This window comes from Tursiops truncatus, chromosome 12 (assembly GCF_011762595.2).
Source record: "Tursiops truncatus isolate mTurTru1 chromosome 12, mTurTru1.mat.Y, whole genome shotgun sequence".
NCBI classification, from domain to species: Eukaryota; Metazoa; Chordata; class Mammalia; order Artiodactyla; family Delphinidae; genus Tursiops; species Tursiops truncatus.
In genome coordinates this window covers 49,802,073-49,824,469 of record NC_047045.1, presented here as the reverse complement: position 1 = coordinate 49,824,469, position 22,397 = coordinate 49,802,073, and the positions used below count along the sequence as shown (strand labels likewise).

At 35.5% G+C, this 22,397-nt stretch overlaps 1 protein-coding gene and 1 long non-coding RNA gene across 7 annotated transcripts in view; one reads left to right on the top strand and one right to left on the bottom strand.

Annotated features, from left to right (window-relative positions):
• TBC1D32 (TBC1 domain family member 32) overlaps positions 1 to 22,397 on the top strand; it is a 183,058-nt gene that overhangs the window by 55,135 nt on the left and 105,526 nt on the right. For 5 of the 6 annotated variants that reach the window (XM_033867671.2, XM_033867669.2, XM_033867670.2 and 2 more), the window contains 4 exons: positions 332 to 459; positions 12,582 to 12,783; positions 13,366 to 13,448; positions 20,901 to 21,039. In XM_033867671.2, coding sequence (XP_033723562.1) covers positions 332 to 459; positions 12,582 to 12,783; positions 13,366 to 13,448; positions 20,901 to 21,039 — 552 coding nt within the window. The remainder of the gene's footprint in view (positions 1 to 331; positions 460 to 12,581; positions 12,784 to 13,365; positions 13,449 to 20,900; positions 21,040 to 22,397) is intronic. The other variant, XM_073789535.1, reaches the window with a different exon arrangement.
• The window catches only part of LOC141276022 (uncharacterized), a 66,808-nt gene that overhangs the window by 15,148 nt on the left and 29,263 nt on the right, over positions 1 to 22,397 (bottom strand). The gene's annotated exons all lie outside the window — the stretch shown is intronic.

Below are 22,397 nucleotides of genomic sequence, written 5' to 3'. Positions count from 1 at the left end.
AACCCAGTGAGTGAGAAGTACAGGGCAAAGAAGAAGAGCTACTGCATTTGTCAACTAGAATTATATACATATAAAACTGTGATAGCAGCAATTTTTTCAACTGTCTTAATAATTGATTTGGGTAAAAAGTGTGTATGTATTTGCCTTATCAACTGTGCTGGTACGAGAATATAATCTAATGACACATTTAATTCAGACATTATTTCACAGCCAAACAATCAACTTTTTTTGTTGTGGTAATATAACTTTATTGGACTACATGACCACCCTTGAATGTTAGTCTGTGATATGTTAGTGTGTCTTAAAATTATATGATATATTTAATGTACAGGCTGCTCCAAATTGCTCTGAAACAGCTTTAATTCATGTAGCTGATATTTTGGCAAGAATTGCTTCTGTAGAAGAAGGACTTATTCTGCTACTTTATGGAGAAAATATGAGCTCTCCTGAAGAAAAAAGGTATGTTTCTGTTTTGAATTTGTGGAATTTTTTAGCATATTTTCTCATACCTGATTTAAAGTTTCCCAAAATTTTGTCATATATTAATGAAAATCAGGATAACTATTCTAGATATAGTTAGGTTTCCTGATCAACTGCTAATATATTAGATCATCAGAAAGTTGCAGGAGTAACCAGGATTATGGATTATACAGGCAGAGTAGGTCTTGATGTCTGCAACTTCAAAATAAGAATAGGAGGGTTCACTCTACATGGGATCTTTTTTGCTTCCTTGGACTGTACTCTTTCAACTTCTAAAGCCACACATGATTGATTTCAAGTTAACCACACAATGGAAATGCTGACTACTTCCACATCTTCCTTCTCTAACCCCTACTCTGTTCTATCTCCTGGCTTAGCCAATGGTAACATTTTGGTTATGCTTCCAGACTTTCTCTGCACCTATAATGATGCATCAAGTATATATGTTCATGTTTATAGAATTCTTTCTCATTTCAAAAATGGTGTATACATTACTCTGCAGTTTTTTTTGTGTGTAACCAAAGCATCTGCCTAGGTGAATGAAACATTTTTAATAGCTCTATGATACTTTTTTGTATGCTTTACCATAATTTATTCAAACTTCTGTCCAATTATTGGATATCAAGTTTGTTTAGGATTTTGCCTTCATAAATAACACCACAGTGAGTGTTCTTTTATCCTGTTGAAGTGGTAGATTACATTAATTAACTTTCTGAATATTGAACCAGCTTTGCGTACCTAGAATAATTGTTTTTATACATTGTTAAATTTGATTTGCTAATATTAGTAGAGGATTTTTGTCTGTGAGAGAGATTGGTCTGTAGTTTTTGTGATCTTTGGTCTTACTGTAAAATGCTGGTCTCATAAGTTAGGAAGCGTTCTGCGTCTATCTTATGGAAGAGATTTGGCATAATTTCTTAAATGTTTGATAGAATTCACCAGTGTACCTATTTGGGTGTGGTGTTTTCTGTTTAGGAAGATTATTATTTATTCTATTTCTTTAATAGATATGGGTTTGTTCAGATTGTTAGAATTTTGGCAGGTTGTGTCTTTCAAGAAATTGGTCCACTTAATCTAAGTTTTAAATTTGTGGGCATAGAGCTTTTTTTTTGTTTGTTTTTTGTTTTTTTTTTACAGTATTCCTTTATTACCCTTTTAAAGTCTATGGGATTAGTAGAGACGGCCCCTCTTAATTCTGATGTTAATTTGCTTCTACTTTTTTTTTTTCCGCCTCTAACCTGGCTAGAGGCTTTTCAATTTTACTGATCTTTTTAAAAGACTAGCTTTCCCCCTCTCTGTTCATTTCCTGTTTTTAATTTGACTGATTTCTGTTGTAGTTTTTATTGTCTTCTTCCTTTTGGATTTAGTTTCATTTTCCATGGTGAAAGCTTAGATTATTGAATTTTAGGTTTTCTTTCTAATATGTACATTCAATGATATAAATTTCCCTCTAAGCACTGCTTTTGCTGCATCTGACAATTGAGTTGTGTTTTCCTTTTCATTAGTTCAAAATATTTTTAAACATCTCTGGAGACTTCTTTGACCTATGAGTTATTTATGGGTCAGAGAGTATATTTTGTATGATTTATATTTTTAATTTGTTAACATGTGTTTTATGACCCAGAATGTGGTCTCTTAGTGAATGTTATGTCTTATGTGAGCTTGAGAAAAATGTATATTCTGCTATTGAAGTATTCTATACATACCAGTTATGTACTGTTGGTAGTTGGTGGTGTTCAGCTCTGTGCTTACTAGCTTCATGCTGGATCTGTCAATTACTGACAGAGGGGTGTTGAAATTTCAGACTATATAAGTGAATTCATCTTTTTCTCCTTGCATTTCTGTTAGTTTCTGCTTCATGTATTTTGATACTATTGGGTGCATACACATTAAGGATCGTTATGTCCTTTTGGAAAATTGACCCCCTTTATTATGTAATGTGCCCTTTGCATAATTTTCCTTGCTGTGAAGTCTGAAATTAATATAGCTACTCCAGCTTTCTCTTGATTGTCAGCATATGTCTTTCTTCATCCCTTTCCTTTTTTTTTTTTTTTTTTTTTTTTTTTGGCGGTACGTGGGCCTCTCACTGTTGTGGCCTCTCCCATTGCGGAGCACAGGCTCCGGATGCGCAGGCTCAGCGGCCATGGCTCATGGGCCCAGCCGCTCCGTGGCATGTGGGATCTTCCCGGACTGGGGCACGAACCTGTGCCCCCTGCATCGGCAGGCGGACTCTCAACCACTGTGCCACCAGGGAAGCCCCTTCATCCCTTTACTTTTAATCTATCTTTGTCATTATATTTAAAATGCACTTCTGTAGATACCACATAACTGAGTCTTGTTTTTTTATCTAGTCTGAGAGTCTTTCTTTTAATTGATTCTTGTCATTTAGAGTGATTTGATATGATTGGATTAATATCTACCGTATTTGTTACTGTTTTCTGTTTTGCCTTTATTCTTCCTTTTTTGTGTGTGTTCCGCACTTTTTCTGCCATCTGTTTTTTTTTTTTTTTCCATCGTGTGTTTTAATCTGTTTACATCTGGGAACATACTGTCTTTCTGATAATAGTCACACAAGACCAAGGTCTTTTGTTGGGTCACCGTTTAATCCTCACAGTGGCTAAGGAGGGGGCCTCTGTGGTCATCTTCATTATATAGATGGAGACTTTGAGGCTTGGCTTTCGATAACTTTGATTTAGTGTAAGAGAAGTAGTTTTTTTCTTTTTGACCTATTTTGCACTAATGAAAAATTTCTTTTCTCTGCTATACAAAAGTAACACATACTCCGGACAGTGAACTTGGGAAGGAGGAACGGAGCATTAGTAACTAAATTGAGAGGCAGCACTGAGTGAGGGTTAGTCACACGAGCCCTGGTTCAGACTACTTGGGTTCACATCCTAGCTCCACCGCTCAGTCATTCCTCACCTGTGAATTAGGGATAATCAGCACTACCTGACTCACAGGGCTGTCAACACTTTAAGCCAGTTACTACATGTGAGGCAGTAAGGGTTAGTTAGCTTTTAGTGTGTGCACATGTGCCTTATAAAAAGTGGGCTTGTGCCTTGTGTTCAAGTACTTAATACGTTTTGTAGAAGGTAAGCTTTCTGAACTCCTACCTTTGAACAGAATAAATACATCTTCATAGTTGGTTGATAGCTTGGCTAGGTGGGGAGACTGGAAACATTGTTACATTGCCTCCTGCATCCACTATTGCCAAGTTCCATGGCTGAGTTTCTTTCTCAGGAGCCTTTTTTTAAAAAAATTTTTTTATAGTATCCACTACAAAGGAGTAAAGTGATGAACTTTATTTATTTATTTATTTTTGGCTGCGTTGGGTCTTCGTTGCTGCATGGGCTTTCTCTAGTTGCGGTGAGCGGGGGCTGCTCTTCGTTGCGGTGCGCGGGCTTCTCATTGCGATAGCTTGTTTCGTTGTGGAGCACAGGCTTCTAGGCGCACGGGCTTTAGTAGTTGTGGCTCGCGGGCTCTAGAGCGCAGGCTCAGTAGTTGTGGCGCATGGGCTTAGTTGCTCCGCGGCATGTGGGATCTTCCCGGACCAGGGCTTGAACCCGTGTCCCCTGCATTGGCAGGTGGATTCTTAACCACTGCGCCACCAGGGAAGTCCCCAGGAGGCTTTTTTACCTCTGAAACTTTCCAGGACCTGATGTTTCTTGAGGGTATGACTTACGCTGGGCCTTTTTTCCTTTTCTCAGGCATTAGCTGGACAATGTTAGGGAGAGGACTTGCATTCTTTGGCACAGGGGACTTTGCTTCTGTTGTGAGTTTGATCACTTTCTCTGCTTCTGTTTTCTCTTTTTGGTGCTCCTGTGAATTGGATGTTGAATATCCAGGTGTGATCCTCTGGGTCCCTTAGCTTTTCCCTCATAGTCCTGCCTTTTTGATCTTTTTCGTTACGTAGGAGATGTTCTTGGATTTATTTTGATAGTGATTTTTACTTTCTAATACTTGGTTTGATATGTTTTAAGCTTGTCAAATGGGCCAGGTTTTCCATGCCTGGCTTCCCAGATCCTGTAGTTTAGTTGGGGAGGGGCCCTTCTGGTCCAGAATGCTGACTTCAGCCCCTCTCGAACTCCCTGTCTAGTTGGGCACCTCATGGCTCTCCTCAGCTATGCCTGGCTTCCAGCTCTGAGCCTCTTAGGCTTACCTTCTTCAGAGCAGCTTCGTCCGGTAGAGCTTTATGTGATGATGGTATGTTCTAGATCTGAACTGTCTAGTAACGTTACCACTAGACACTTATGGCTGTTGAGCACTTAACATATGACTAGTGTGACAGAACTGAGTTGTAACCTTTACTTGCTTTTAAATTAAAAAAAAATTAAATGTGGTTAATGGCTATGGTATTCACCACTCTAGAGAATAAACCTTTAGTCTTTTGGCAGGATGGGGAATTGGGGCTATGGGTTGGGAGACCGTAGACTACTACTCCTGTGTTCAGCCCCACCTGCATCCTGCCCTGGGCTGTTCCTGGTGCCTGAGACCTCTGGGCTTGGGCTGTGCCTTGCTTCTGCTCAGTTCTGCAGGTCTGCTTCTTCCTGGGCTGCTCCTCAGTTACCACATGTCTCACTGCCGCTTTCCACCTCTAAGTCACTGCTGACATCTTTTAGCTATTGTTCTTCTCTTTTCCATTGTGGGTTTATATCTCTTTATTTCTTGGTCCCTGTTTTTCTGGGGCTCGGCGGGGAGGGTGCTGAGATAAGCATGTGGTCTAATCTTCCATGAGTAATCCGTTTTCCTGATCTTCTATTCTTATTTGCTGTGATATTCTTCCCAAATCACTCTCAGCCCAGTAGTTAGCTGTTCTTTTCTATTGCTTGAGTTCTCTTCTTTGGGTTCAGCTTTTCATGTTATTGGTTCTTTAAGACAAAATGGATGTAGACAAGGGCTCTGCCGCTTAGTTTTTATAAGTTGGGGAGTTTCCAGCTAGACCTTTCCTGAACAGGATTTTGATCAGCAGCTCTGTGTGGACCAGTGTGGTGGGTTGATTGGCAAATTTTCTCTGAGAGAATAAGGGCGTTGCTGGGAATTTTCTATTGAGGACATTTCAGATGCCAGAATTAAGAAGACTTTTATCTTAGGAGCTCACTTTTCTCTCTGGAGAAGCCTTCACTTTCCCTAAACATTTGTTCAGAATTCTGCCTTGGTATAAAAGCTGCTCATGCTTCTGAGGTGAGTGTGGGGCAGGGGCAGATCAGACTCCTCCCCACTTTGGGCCCCACTGCATTTGCTGACTCTGAGCTCAGAGCTCCATCATGGGCTCTCCGCTTCTGCATTCCAGGCAGGGTTTTTATACTGTGGGTTCCTCTGCCTCTGTAATCTGGAGCTGCTCCCTCCCTGTCTGCTTTCTCCCAGAAGTCTTTAAAACCTCTTTCTCTTCCCATTCTTGCCATTGTTCAGGGGTTTTCCCTTTTATACAACTGTATTCTTATTTTACTGGGCTCTCATGAGCAATGGGAGGCAGATGTGTATGGACACCTGCGTATACCTTCTTTGGCTTTAATTGAGCTGAGCATTTTATGATTCAGTCTTCTTCTTTCCTAGCATATCAATTATACTTTTCTTTTTCTTTCTTTTTAGTGGTTGCCCTTACATTTGTAATACATATTTACAGCTGAATTAGCTGTAACTACTGGTTTTAAATCTTCTTTCAAATAACACTATACCACTTAACAGGTAGTGCAAGAACCTTATAAGAATACTCGCAGCTCCTCCTTCCTATCCCTTATAACTTTGTTGTCATTTCACTATTCCATAGGTATAATCATCAAATACTTGTTTGCAATCATTATTCTGAAAAAACTTATCTATTAGGTCAATTAGTAATACACGAAAAATTTGTATTCTTTATGAAGTACCTTATATACTAGGCTTTTTTAAATTTCAAAGTAGACTGCCCTAAAAATGGTATTGCTGGGTCAGAGCAGCATGTATATTTTATATTTCATGGGTACTACCAGATGATTTTCCAATGTTGTAGGATTTTACCTTCTTGCTGGCAGTGTGTGAGAAGCATGAAGAGTACCCTTCTTTCCATATTCTTGTCAAGACTACATAATCAGTTTGACTATATTTTGGCAAGCTAATGGATGAAAGACCTTGTTTTGATTCATATTGTCCAACTCTTGTGTTTGAGCATCTCATTGCTCCTATGGAGATATGGTTTTTGGCTATTTCCATTTCTTTTTTTTTTTTCAGTTTACTTTTTATTTTTAAAAATTTTATTGGAGTATAGTTGCTTTACAATGTTGTGTTAGTTTCTACTGTACAGCAAAGTGAATCAGCTATATGTATATATATATCCCCTGTCTTGGATTTTCTTCCCGTTTAGGTCACCACAGAGCACTGAGTAGAGTTCCCTGTGCTATGCAGTGGGTTCTCATTAGTTATCTATTTTATACATAGTATCAGTAGTGTGTATATGTTAATCCCACTCTCCCAATTCATCCCACTTGCCCCTTTCACCATTGGTATCCATACGTTTGTTCTCTACGTCTTTGTCTCTATTTATGCTTTGTAAATAAGATCGTCTATACCAATTTTTTCAGATTCCACATATATGTGTTAATGTACGATATTTGTTTTTCTCTTTGTGACTGACTTCACTCTCCATCCACATCTCTACAAATGACCCAATTTCGTTCCTTTTTATGGCGGAGTAATATTCCATTGTATGTGTGTACCGAATCTTCTTTATCCATTCCTCTGTTGATGGACATTTAGGTTGTTTCTACGCCCTGCCTATTGTAAATAGTGCTGCAGTGAACATTGGGGTGCATGTGTCTTTTTGAATTATGGTTTTCTCTGGGTATATGCCCAGTAGTGGGATTTCCGGGTCACATGGTAGTTCTATTTTAGTTTTTTTAAGGAACCTCCATACTGTTCTCCATAGTGGTTTGTATCAATTTACATTCCCACCAACAGTGCAAGAGGGTTCCCTTTTCTCCACACCCTTTCCAGCATTTATTGTTTGTAGATTTTGTGATGATGGCCATTCTGACTGGTGTGAGATGATATCTCATTGTAGTTTTGATTTGCATTCCTCTAATAATTAGTGATGTTGAGCAGTTTTTCATGTGGTTGGCCATCTGTATGTCTTCTTTGGAGAAATGTCTATTTAGGTCTTCTGCCCATTTTTGGATTGGGTTGTTTGTTTCTTTTGGTATTGAGCTGCATGAGCTGTTTGTATATTTTGGAGATTAATCCTTTGTCCATTGCTTCGTTTGCAAATATTTTCTCCCATTCTGAAGGTTGTCTTTTCATCTTGTATATGATTTCCTTTGCTGTGCAAAAGCTTTTAAGTTCCATTTGTTTATTTTTGTTTTTATTTCTGTTACTCTAGGAGGTGGGTCAAAAAAGATCTTGCTGTGGTTTTTTTATGTCAAGGAGTGTTCTGCCTATGTTTTCCTCTAAGAGTTTGATAGTGTCTGGCCTTACATTTAGGTCTTTAATCCATTTTGAGTTTATTTTTGTGTATGGTGTTAGGAAGTGTTCTAATTTCATTCTTTTACATGTAGCTGTCCAGTTTTCCCAGCACCAATTATTGAAGAGGCTGTCTTTTCTCCATTGTATATTCTGGCCTTCTTTGTCATAGATTAGGTGACCATTGGTGTGTGGTTTTATCTCTGGGCTTTCTATCCTGTTCCATTGATCTGTATTTCTGTTTTTGTGTCAGTACCATGTTGTCTCGATTACTGTAGCTTTGTAGTAGAGTCTGAAGTCAGGGAGCTGATTCCTCCAGCTCCTTTTTTATTTTTTCTCAAGATTGCTTTTGCTATTCGAGGTCTTTTGTGTTTCCATACAAATTGTAAAATTTTTTGTTCGAGTTCTGTGAAAAATGCCATTGGTAATTTGATAGGGATTGCACTGAATCTGTAGATTGCTATGGGTAGTATAGTCATTTTCACAATATTGATTCTTCCAATCCAAGAACATGGTATATCTCTCCATCTATTTGTTTTGTCTTTGATTTCTTTCATCAGTATCTTATATTTTTCTGCATGCAGGTCTTTTGCCTCCTTAGGTAGGTTTATTCCTAGGTATTTTATCTTTTTTTTGCAGTGGTAAATGGTATTGTTTCCTTAATTTCTCTTTCTGACCTTTCATTGTTGGTATATAGGAATGATTCATTTTCATAGCTTCAGCCCACTTTTTTAGTTTGATTTTTTTTCACCAACTCTGAGTTACGTATACACACAGTGAACATACAAAGCTTATTATAAAAAGTTCCTTTCTTGTTCTCCAGAGGCAGCTACTTTTGGCTGCTTTAGATGTTTCCTTTAGAGCTTACATCTAGATCATTAAATAATGCACTTATAATACTTTTAGATTTTAGTTTAACGTATTATTCATTGACTTATTACAATGATTTATATCTCTCTCTCCTTATCTCCCCCAGCCCACCTGCATGTACAACACTTAGTCTCTCCCTTCCCTCTATCAGTGCAATATAGTTGAGCCAATAGTCTTGGTTGGAATCATACTGTATCTACCCTACCATGAGCAACCTTCACAGCCCAGCCATATCATTACTTTCACAACTTGTTTTCTTTGGAGTTAGTTTTATTTCTTTTGTTGGCATTAATTTTCAGTGTACTTAACTTTCCTAACTAATTATATCTTCTCTCAGTATATTCAAATGCTAGACAAATTCTATCAATTTTTATCAAAGACTTTTTTAGCCTTCTGATCTACTTTATTCAGACTAATTCCTGGCTTGGTCTGGTGCATAGCTTTTATCCTTGTAATGACCTTTATCATCACTAGGATGACTTTTTCCCCACCTCCTCTGGAAGCTTTTCAGTCTTCTGTTGCCTGTTAGTATTCTGAAATTTTATGATGTTTCTTGATGAAGTTCTATTCTTAACCTATTTGATGGACTTTTTTAATCTGAAGATTTATGTCTTTCAGTTTAAAAAAAATAGTTGGATTTCATTTCTTTTTTGTGTCTTTGTTTTTACATAATATGACTTTATTCATATGATATGTGAAAAATAGACAAATTCATAGCAACAAAGTGAATTTGTGGTTGCTGGGCGCCAAAAGTTGGGGCAATGATCTTCTGTTTTCTCTTAAACTCTCATTGGGATTTAGACTTCCCTATCTGTTCTATGCATTTTTTTTTTTTTTTTTTTTTTTTACTTTCTAGCAAATTGCCTCAGCTTGCTTTATTTTAAGCACTTCTACTGAAATTTTTATTTCTACTTCTTTTTTAAGAGTACATTCTTACTCTACTGCCCTATTTTAATTTGTTTTTTTATTTTATGTGAGTTTTAAAGGTTACTTTACATTTACAGTTATTACAAAATCTTGGCTGTATTCCCCATGTTGTATAATACATCCTTGAGCCTGTCTTACACCCAGTAGTTGTTTGTACCTCCCACTCTTCCACCCCTACATTGCCCCTCCCCCTCCCCACTGGTAACCACTAGTTTGTTCTCTTATCTGTGAGTCTGCTGCTTTTTTGTTATATTCACTAGTTGTATTTTTTAGATTCCACATATAAGTGATATCATACAGTATTTGTCTCTCTGTCTGACTTATTTCACTTAGACTAATGCCCTCCAAGTCCATGGATATTGATGCAGATGGCAGAAGTTCATTTGTTTTTATGACTGAGTAGTATTCCACTGTGTGTTTGTGTGTGTGTGTGTGTGTATATATATATGTGTGTGTGTGTGTATGTATACACACACACACCACATCTTCTTTATCCATTCATCTGTTGATGGACACTTAGGTTGCTTCCATTGTAAATAATGTTCCTATGAACACTGGGGTGCATATACCTTTTCAAATTAGTGTTTTTGTTTCTTTTGGATATATACTCAGGAGTGGAATTGCTGGGTTATATAGTAGTTTTATATTTAATTTTTTTGAGAAACTCTGTATGGTTTTCTACAGTGGTTGCACCAATTTACATTTCCCACCAGCAGTGTTCCCTTTTCTCTACATCCTCACATTTGTTATTTGTGTTCTTTCTGATGATAGCCATTCTTACAGGTGTGAGGTGAAATCTCATTGTGGTTTTGATTTGCATTTCCCTGTTGATTTAGCAGTGTTGAACATCTTTTCATGTGCCTATTGGCCATCTGCATTTTTTCTTTGGAAAATATGTCTATTCAGTTCTGCCCATTTTTGAATCTGGGTTTGGTTTGTTTTTGATGTTGAGTTGTATAAGCTGTTTATATATGTTGGATATTAACCCCTTATTGGTCATATCATTTACAAATATCTTCTCCCATTCAATAGGCTGTCTTTCATTTTATTGATGGTTTCCTTTGCTGTGCAAAAAGCTGTTTAGTTTAATTAGGTCCCACTTGTTAATTTTTGCTTTTATTTCCTTTAGGAGATGGATCAAAAAAAATATTGCTATGATTTTATGTCCAAGAGTGTTCTTACTAGCATCCTATTCTTGTTTCATGAGTGTAAGTTCTTCTTACCTCTGTGAAGGTAATGAAGTTTTCATTTGTCATTGTATTTTTCTGTTCAAATAGACTTTTGTATTTGTTATCTTGGTCTCTGACTTTTTAAATCAGGTTTCTTCAAGTATATTAAAGTTAGTAAAAAGATGCTTGAAACTTAGGCAGGGAAGTGTGACTTGTCACTTGTGGCCTTTGCTGAAGGGGAACCTTGCCATGGTATTGTTTGAGGAACCTTTAATGTAAGTATCTTTAGTCTTGTCTTTGTTCTGGTCAGAGTCCATGAAGAAGGCTCTTACAGTTAGCTGCCTGAAGAGAGTATAAGCCTAGTGAGAGAAGACCACTGAATGCAAAAGGTGATGGGTCTCAAGCTTTAGTATATAAAACTTGATTAAATCCTGTGCTGCTTGCTATCAGTTTTAATCTCTGCCTAACTTCCAAGAGGTACAGGGGTGACTACCTGGAACGTGAAAAGAATCTGGAGGTCAAATTCCTTCTTAAACTGAGTTTCAGGCATCTCTATTTTAAGTCCCACTTCTACCCCCAATTATAGAGATTTTTGGTGCCACCAATTTGAGTTTTTTGAGAGGTTCTATGAGATCATGTTGATTCCATTTTCTACACTGTGGCTGATCATTCAGTTTTTCTAGGCTCTGAATTATTCTTTTATTCTAGGTTCCAAACTTTGTTACTATCATATCCTTTTTTTTCTCCTTGTCCTTGACGGCTGCAAGAGCCTTCTGAAAATTTTGTTTACTTTTACATTTTAATATTTCAGCAGGGAGCAGATGTGAATGTATGTGTTCAATCTGACATAGTTAACCTGGAAGTCTTTTTCTTATCCATATATAACAATTCTTTTAAAATTATGAAGACTAACCCTTTGTTATGAGTTCTAAGGTTTCTTTTTATTGTCCAGCACTTCTCTATTTAAGTTTTTTTCTGCTATGTAGACATCCTTTAATTGTATGTAGTCGTTTTTCCCAATCATTATCCTTATGATTTCTAGATTTTTTTTTAAAGTGTCTCCCTCACATTGAAGTTAAACAGATAAAGCATAAAACGTTAGAACTTCTTCTGAATCCTCATTTTGCAGTGGTGAAGAGTTTCTAACTTTATTAGCGAAAACCTGGATATATCTCAGATGTCCAACAATAAGAGGCTAGTTGATTAAATTATGTTTATACAAAGGAGTACTTAGCAGCTGTAAAAAGGGGATGAGGAATTTTTTATGTACTGCTATAGAATTATCGGAATATATGAAGTAAAAAACAAAACAGAAGAATGTTTATAGAATGCTACCTTTTGTATAGTAGGATGGAATATGAATAAATACAATTATATTTGCTTTTTCAAAAGGGAATGATAAAAGAATAAGCTAAAAAGTAATAGTTTTAGAGGAGGGGAAGAAGTATATGGATCGGGAGGTATCGGTATGAGACATCTGGGATTTATTCCTTGATTGTACCTAGGTTAAACTTAGGAATCATGTATCTGTTTCATATACTAAATGTTAAAGTTAAAAAGTAGAATTAAAAAAAAATTCAAACAAATGGAAATAAGTGAACTTAACTACCAAACAGTCAAGTTAGTGATATACCCATGCAGAGAAAAGCAGTTCAGTCAGATTAGGTCACTTGAAGTACATTGCTTTTAGGTATCATCTTTTAGTCCTACAGGTGCTCATATAATTGCCCAGTTTTCGAAAAAAGTTCTTGATGAAGATATTTCTATTTTTCCTGGATCGGAAATGTTTCCTGCGGTTAAAGGAGCTTTTACTTCTGTGTGTCGTCAAATATATGGTACATGTGAAGGCTTGCAGGTTTTAATTCCTTATAGTTTGCATGAATCTATAGCAAAGGCATGGAAGAAGGTAAGTATTTTCAAACTTTTTTTCTTCTCTTCAATTCTTTATTTCAAATACGGTCACTATTGTAATATCATACTACAGTTAAAATATTTTACTGGAGCAAATATGACGACTTTAGCACCACAGTAGTCCAGGGGACATAATGCTTTCTTATTTGGCACAACATGACTTCAGTACATCCTCTCCCCATAGCACAAAGCTCTACGACCTAACTGGGCACTACAAAGTCTTTTCTTCTGAAAAGAGAGCCTTTGAATAAATTGTCTCTGCATACACTGACCCTTTGGAAGTTATTTCTGAGCAATTTTTACAGATACCTGGGTTTTTGTTGCATATACTGGAGATCATAATGTAGCAACAGTCAAATATAGTATATATGACATATAGTATATGTCAGTATCTTCCCCCCACCCCATTTATATGCTTCATTTATGAAATACTTTACATTATAGTTAAGAATTAAATAACTTAAAATTTGCAGGTAATTTAATTTTTAATTACATTGAGTCAAATATAAAAATGTTGCATGAGAACTTATGAATAACACTATCAGTAAAAAAAAAATGTAAATTTGTTATATTTTAGACAAGTTTGCTATCAGAAAGAATTCCTACTCCAGTACAGGGTTCTGATTCTGTTTCTTTGAAAAGCCAGGAATCCCAGAACATGTAAGTAAATCTGTTTTTTCACATTTGCTGAAATAATTTCAAAATGAGAAATGTAATAGAATACTGTGGCAAAAACATTTTATAGGAAGCTAGATGTATATATATATATAATATAGGTTCAAGGAAAAGTACACCTAAGAGGAACCTTAACAATCATATATACTTGTACCTTTTAAAAGAAGAAAAAATAGCAATATTTATTATACTTCAACCTGTATTTACATTTTGGGTTAGGAAATGTGACATGTTGTAGTGTTTCCAGAAAACTTGGAGAATTACCAAATACTAAAATTGGAAATTCAGTAGAAGTAGAATGTTTTCAAATGCCAGTGAAGTCCATTTACATTTAAACTATAACTTTCCAAAATGTGGGGTACATTTTAGATTTTGGCATTGGAGAATTATTTAAATCAGTATTTGTAGTAATTTTTTAATTTAGATGTTTCCATGTTGTTTTCACAGATATCAGTAGGATATGGAGTCAGATTAATGGGGAATATTTATATATATTTTAAATTAAGATCTGGTGATGTATTCCTGGAGTCTCTTTTTAATTGAGTGTTGGCATAATCTACAAAGATAATTAGAACTTTAAGTGATGTTTAGTTAAGAGAAATTTAAAAAGTCACCATTTTTCTTTAGGTAGGCATAGTTTAACTCAAAAACAAAAAAATCAAACAAAGCCTTTTACATTTCCTTAATGATTAACAAATAGTTAATTTTCTAAAAATCAGTTATAGTTTTTTTTTCTGATATAGTTGTGAAACTTAAATCAACTGCCATCTTTTTCTTTGCGTGAGGGGGTGAGTGACAATGTTGCTGCAATTCATTTTTCAGGTAATTTCTAGGCCTGTTTTCTTCGATCTATGATTTATCATTTTCATTCATGCATTCATTTTCTACTCATTCATTCAGCCATTTATTGGACCGAGTACTTTGCTGAGTTCTGAGTATACCTATATACCTTAGAGAACTTATTGTGTAGTGTAAGATACAAATAAGTTAATACAGTGCGTCAATGTAGCATGCTAAATTTATGATAGGGGGTCATCAGGGTCCTTTGGGAGCTAACTTGGGGAAATCTTTCCCCAAGAAGCAGTTATTAAACTAAGTTAAAATGGATACATGGATATTAACTGTCTAAAAAGGGGAGAACATTATTTCAGGTGGAAGAGATAGTGTGGTCAACAGACTAGCAGTGAGAGAGAACATAGTCAATGTATTTAACACGTTTTACTGTCAGTAATATTTTTAGATTCTGATGTTAGAGTCTGAGGTAACTAATAAATTATATGTCACTCCTTCTCTCCTGTGTTGTAAACCAATTAATAGAGATAAAGAAGTCAAGGAAATCAAAACACTGAATAACATAGGCTTCCCAAGATCGGAAGAATTAGACAGATTTACCCTTCTTTCACTATCAGCAGTGGATAGGCTTCCATCACCCCCAGAGGCAGAGCTTACAAAGATCAAACTTAACCATGTAGTAGAACCAAGCAGACTGTGTGCTTCCTACAGGTAGCTGGGTCACAAAGAAGTGGTGGACAGGCATTGCCTAGCCAATCATGCTTAGGTCATCCTACAAATTTCCTAAGTCCCTTCTTCAGTGGGGAGGAGTGAGTGATTAGGTGGAGAGAGGCAAGCAGTGTTAAACTGGGGAATGTGCTCCATGTGTAAACTTGATGCTAGAGGAAAAGGAGGTTCCTTCAGTATCTGATATTACTGTCTTAGAAACAAAGGTTTAATAGTTTTTGCTAAAATAGAACTGTTTTCATTTTTGTTATCAAAATCAAATGATCTCATGGAGTTGTTGAATATCTTCTGCATTGATTGAAAAGTTGGTATGAGATGGGCATTATTTGTTCCATTGTAGTTTGGTAAAACTTGAGAACAAAATCATTTTGGCCAGTTAACTAGACTAGCTTGTCTCCAGCATGTAGCAGGTGCTTGATAGCTTGGTTGAATTAGTGAATGAATAACATTTCTCCTACCACCAGGCACTAGTTTCTAAATAAGGACAGTGATGGTAAGACTGAGATCTTAGTCTTACTGAGTAGGGTAAAATGAAGAGTAAGTTGTTATAATCTGTATTTTTGAGCCTCTGACAGGCTAATGTTAGGCATTTTGACCTTACTTTCTGACAGTATATGTTGGAGATTTCCTCTCCATCCTTTCATTTATTGGTGCTTACAATACTATAGAGAAGATAGAAGCTGCTTTGTAGTCATCATAGGGTATGTCTTAAATCTAGACTTTGAAATGCAACCCCAGATGAAATTTCTACGAGGCTAGTTTGATATTGGTGATTGCAGTGACTGCAAATTACTTAGGGGCCATCCTTAGGGTGATGGTAGAGAAGAATGTAATCACAAAAAAACCAGTGATGCCCAACCTGCCCCAACCAATTACCAAGGGACCTTTGGTAAAACTAGATGTTGAAGTAACGGGGGAATCTTTGATCTGCAAAAACAGCCTATGATCCCAAAGAAATAAACACCTAAAGCTTAATTGCCATGAGAGTGTCTGTACTATACACTCTATAACATCTAACCATTCAAAAAATGGAGTTCTCATAAGCTAATAAAGCAGTGTGATTGTTGCCTATTGTCCTGGGGGAAGGGTTCTCCAAGGATGATAAACAAATTCAGTAGCTTAGATCTTCCTTCTGTTTTGAAACATTGAGTATCTTCACTATAATTTGAAGGGAGAATTAAATGCTAGGTTAATAGGAGAAACAATAAGCTAAAGTATATTAACTTTCTCAGAATTACATGACACAACCTGTAAGTTTTTCACCTGTGTTTTTACTTGGGGGGAGTCAGGGTAGACTTTTTAAAAATAATTTCTTTAATGGCTAATAGTTCATTCAAGGTTTTTATCTCTGCTTGAGTGACTTTTGCTATATTTTCTAAAAAACGTATTTTTTTAATCAATATTTACTTTTTTGGTGTTAATTTGTACAAAGTATTCTTGTGATGTTAAAAAAAATTCTTTACCTGTAGTTACTTCTCATTTTTTGATACTTAGTATTTTTTGCTGCCCCCCCCACCAATTTATTTTCATTAGTTTATGCAAAGACCAGTTTTTGATTTTGCTAATGTTCTCTTTCCCTCTCTATCTTCTCTCCTTCCCTCACTTTAGTAGTACAGGAAAACAAGTGAAAGGGGATTGAGAATGGATATTAAAAGAAGGAATCTACATCAGCCATTCTAACTTTAATACATTTTGATATGTAGTACTTTCATTATTAAGCTCTTATAAATATTGGGAAATTTGTATCTTGATTTTACTCTTTAAATCCATGAAATATTTGGAATACATTTAAGTTTCCAAACATAGTTTGTTTGTTTTTTACTACTATATTTTACTGTTGACTTCTAATTCATTTCTGTTCTTTTCAGAAAATATAGATTGTATAATATGTATCCTTTTAGGTTGGTTGAGATTTTGTGTTGTAGTACAGGGTCAATCAAAACAAAAATCTGTCCTTGCTTGAAAAGACTATTTTATGTTTTTTATTGGAAGTAGAGATATTCTAAGTTTTTAATATTTCCACCAATATTTTGTTTTTTCTGCATATGTATAATCATTCACTATAAAAGTTGATTTGTCCATTTCTTTTGTAATTCTGGGGTTTTGTTTTACATACTTATATTTTGTGCTATCAGGAACATAATTCACTGTTTCTTGGGAACTTTTTATTATATAGTATTTCATTACTGCTTTGCCTTAAGTTTTATCCTGTATGTTACTAATATTGCTAAATGTACTTGGCTTTAGTTAGTATTTGCAGAGTACATGAGTTAAGAATGTGTCTGATTGCAGATAGCTCAGTAAGACTTTCTTTTTCTCATAAAGCAAGAAGTCTCATGGAATACTATCCAGGCATTGACTTACTGATGTGGTTTGAGACCCAGCCTCCTCTTCTTTTTCATTATTAATGTTTTTTTGGGGGGGGTTTTGCCCTCAAGTTTGCACTTTTGAAGAGGAAAAAGGTAGAGACAAATGGCTTCTTTTCATGATGCTTTGTCTTTTATTTAGGAAAGAAATCTCTTCTCATTAACATTTTTGTGAACATCTTACTGGATTTGCTGTATGGCCACTTCTTGCTGGATGGGAGTTGATAAAAAAGGAGTTTAGATGGAGGTTGGGTCAGCCTGTTAACACAAAGTATATTTTTCATCTCTTTATTTCCTATCATTCAGAGCAGTAAATTTTGAATTTTTATCCAGTCTGATAATCTCTATTTTTTACTAGATGAATTGAAGTTTTTTACATTTTTGCAATGCTAATATTTGGGGCTTATTTTTCTTATTTTGTACTATTTTTATTCTATTTTCTTTGCTTTTCTCCCTTTATTGCCTTATCTTAGATCAATAAATTTTATCCTGTTTTTCCCTTGGTTTTGACTTTATAAGTCACTGTTCTGTTTCTTTTTTTAAGTGGTTGTTCCTAAATTCTCAATATACATATTTAACCATATATTTTTCTAAGAAAGTAAGAAGTAATTGGGTATTTATATCATGTTTTGAAAAGCATTATGGAGTTTAGCATACTTTGACCAGTTGCTGCTCCTCTAAATACTCCATGACTGTCTTGTTATAGTTATCCAGAATTTTGGTTTTATATTTTTTAATCACCTGATTTATTTCTTCACACAGATATTAAATTTTTTGACATGTTTATTATTTTAGGCCATTTGTTGAAACTTGTAGGCCGTTCTTTCTGATAAGCTCACTTTTTTCCCTAATAAGTTTCTAAATATAGTTATCCTTTAATTGTTCTTAAGGGTTTGAGGGTAGTAAACTGTCCTTATCTTTCTGTGTCTGATAGTAGCTATTCTCCTTCCAGCCCACACAAACCACCCCCACCCTGTCCACAGCTTTTGAGGGCTCACATTCTCTCTCCTCTAAATGGTAGTTTATCTGGGTATCAAAGTTTTGATAGACAATCATTTCTTATTATTATTTGAGGCTTTACTCCACTGTCTTCTAGAATAAGTAGTAACTGATAAGCCTGTTAGTATAATCACTTTTATTTTATAGGTCATATCTTTTCTCTCTCATAGCTTTTGATTTCTTTTTGGGGATGTTTGCTATTTCTGTGTGATTTAAGTTTATCCAGCTTGGTACTCTTTTTTTTAATTTTTATTTTATTTTGGAGTATAGTTGATTAACTCCTGCTTGGTACTTTGAATGTTCTTTTGATTGATAGACTGGAGTGGCATCTTTCTTCAAATCTAGAAAATTCTTAGTATTTTTCAAATATTTCTTCAATTCTCTTGAAGCTTTTACTAGATGTATTTGAAAACTTTTAGTATGTTCTGTCTCATCTGTTTTCTCAAACATTTATTTCTTATCTAGCTACCATTCAATTCAATAATTCTTTGTGGCTGAGAGTTTTCCCATTTGCTTTTTTTAATTAATTAATTTGTTTTTGGCTGTGTTGGGTCTTCGTTGCTGCACACGGGCTTTCTCATTGCGGCGAGTGGGGGCTCCTCTTCGTTGGGGTGCATGGGCTTCTCATTGCAGTGGCTTCTCTTGTTGTGGAGCATGGGCTCCAGGTGTGCAGGCTTCAGTAGTTGTGGCTCGCAGGCTCTAGAGCACAGGCTCAGTAGTTGTGGTGCATGGGCTTAGTTGCTCTGCGGCATGTGAGATCTTCCTGGACTAGGGCTCAAACCCGTGTCCCCTGCATTGGCAGGCGGATTCTTATCCACTGCACTACCAGGGAAGTCCCCCCATTTGCTTTTTAAGTGGGTTTTTAAACAAATACTTCCAAGATTTCCAATGGGTTTTTTAAAAAAAATATCTACCTGTTTTTCATTTCTGCTTTTTGCTTCAGTTTTAATGGAAGATTAAAAAATTTCCTTTGAGTATCATAAATAAAGCTAGTCATTATTTCTAAATTATTTCAGCTGGAATGGATTCATTTAACGAATGTTGATTCTGCTGGCTCTTAGCTTTAGATGTCTTTTGAAGTTTGATTTCAAGTGCATTTAAGAATGAGTCTTTTTTTCCTTCACTACTTTCCTCCCTTCTGCCCTCCCTCATTTCCCCCACTTTCTATTTCTATATTCATTCTTCCCTGTCCAGCAGTTTTATGTTTTTTTCTTTTACCCCTATGTTTTAAATAAACATTGTATTGGCATTTTGAGGCTCCTGTCGGTGACGATGAGGATACTGCATATACTGTTAGAAGATGAATTGATTATCTGCTCGTTTCTAGAAATGAAGCTTTCTCTGTATCTTCAAGTCTCCCTAGGCTTATGGCTTGTCAAAAGCCCCAATTTTAGTCAGTTTTATACATATATAAGTATTTTGTTTATATATTTATGTATATAAATTATATATTTTAATTAAACATATATTATTTTTAGTAGTCTTACCCCATCATGAATCTTAAGCAGTGAGCTTACTGCTGGTCATACATCTCATATGCAACTCTTTGAGTCCTTTATATCCTATTGGAGCCAAATTTGGTTTCCATTGCTTGCATTTGCCTCAGAACTAGTCCTACTTCTTGGTCCAAGGGATATTTATTTTGTGTTTGAACATAGTTATATCTTTGGCCATTGCTGTGTGATCACTGATCGATATGTGTCGGCATGTACTGATTGTTCCTTTTCTGATCAGAAAAGTTCTGGATTTCAAATCTCTTACCAGTTTCAAAACATACTTCTGAAACTTCCTTGGGCAAAAAAGGGCACACTTTTCCATGCTCTGTTTCACTGTGCATATAAACATTTGATTTTGACCTATTTTAATATCCAGTTTTTTTTTTCTAGGCAAGTAGGAATATCCAGTAGGGTGGGTAGAAAATTTTCTCTTACATCTGATACTTCAGATGAAGTGCTGATATCCTCTCCTGTGTTTCCAAATTGCTAGCTCTGACTCACCTATTTACTGTGTGTCTTCTGAATGTTTCAGGTTGTTTTCTTTGTCCTTTCTTTTTCTCTGGAGAATGTTACTGGCCTTTTAGAATTATTTTGAGAAAAAATGTTATTCTCCAAAAGTAAGACTAAGAACCAATGACAATAAAGATAAAATGCCTGATATGCTTTAGAAAGTCAGAAGACAGATACTCCATAATGAAAGTATAGAAATAATGGAGAGTTGGGGCTTGGGGAATCCAGGCACAGCAGAATTATAATAGGAAAACAGAATGAAATTAAGACCTGGTTGAGAGAATCTAGGTGTAATGAAAATGCTGACATGTTCAGTTAATACTTGATTCATTTAGTGAAGGAAAATTATTGGATAGAAGAAATAAGAAAAACAACTCACTATCAAGGAAACCATGATGTTTATCTTATTTTTAAACATTTGAGTACTTTGTAGCCAATGTGTACTCTATAAATTTAATTGTTAGTAGTATTAAGCTGTTTTTTTTTGTTGTTGTTTTCAGTTTTGAGTACAATAAAGACGTTCGTACCTTTCTTTTTACCTGTTTCAGTATGGCTTGCGAAGAGAATTTGTTAGACGATTTACTAAATTTTGCTGCCACTCCCAAAGGACTACAACTTCTTCAAAGAACAGGTGCCATCAATGAATGTGTGACATTTATGTTCAGCCAATACGCAAAAGAATTAGAGGTGAGAATTACCATCTGCCACAGGCAAAAGGAACTTTCCTTTCTGTAAAAGCCATTAAGAACATTATTCTGTTTTCTTTGTGTGAAGAGATTATTAAACCTCAATTAAAAAACCATATAGCATTGTAATATTTAACGATATTTTTTCAGGAAAGCTTTAGAGAGTTGATGTTGGTATCTGTGAGTATTTTACAGGCTGAAACAACTGGATGAAATTGAAAAACTCAGTTAATCATCTAGATGTTTTATAAATGTGGTATCAAACATCTGGCTATACTAAAACTCGGTGGAATTCCAGGAGAAAAACCTTTTGGGTCTAAGTGTATGTGTCATTGGGAGTTTGGGGTTCACATTTTGGAAGAAATAAATATATTTGTAGAGGGGTTTTGTTATTGGTACCATTAAATAAAATTTACTATAAATTTAGCCCTTTATCAGACAGAGATCTTTGAGGTATATTCATCATTTTGCTGTTACAGTAAATATCCCTAGATGTCAGGGCTTCTTAGGATCATAGATATGCTTTTAAAAGTGTTTCCTTTATCTCTGGAAGCTATTGTTTCTTGATGTTCAGACTTCTTATTGTAGCCTAGCAGAAGGGGCTAGGGTCTCTTGGGGATCTTTTTTTTTTTTATAAGAGCACTAATTCCATTCGTGAGCACTCTCTACCTTCACAACCTAATAGCCTCCCAAAGGCTCCACTTCCTACCATTACTTCCAGGGCTTAGGATTTCAACATAGGAATTTTGAGAGGAGATAGACATTCAGATTATAGCAAATATAGAAGGTTTTCAGGCTTTTAGTTTACATAAATTGTGTTTTGATCTGCTGGTGAGTTTGAATTTCTCCTTGTGTACTAGTGAACCATTTGGGTTTCCCTTTTTTTTTTTCTTTCCATTTTTGAAAATATTCAAGTGACTGAGAGAGATTTTTCTTTCTCATTCAGATTCTTGAGACCATGTAGACATAGCTTTTTACTGTTGTGATAATATACCTAGGACTAGATGTCATTTTTTTATATTCATAAATTTTAAAACAATCTGATCTTCCTTTTAATATACTGTTCGTTTTAATAGAAGATGTTGTTCCCTGGACATCAGTAACTTACAACCATATAATTTAGTACAGTAGTTTAATGTTGATTTACACCATTCAAGACATTTTTTGAACATTTAGATTCTCAGTTATCTTGTAAGAAGGCAACTAGACTTTCCTTAATTTTGCTGAAGAGAAATTGGAGATCCGGGCTGGTTATAAATGATCTGCTTGTGTTCACACATGTAGTTATTGATGGTAGTAATACTGGAACTCAGATTAGTCTTAACAGTGTCCGTGAAATCTAAGTCTTGTTTAGTGAAG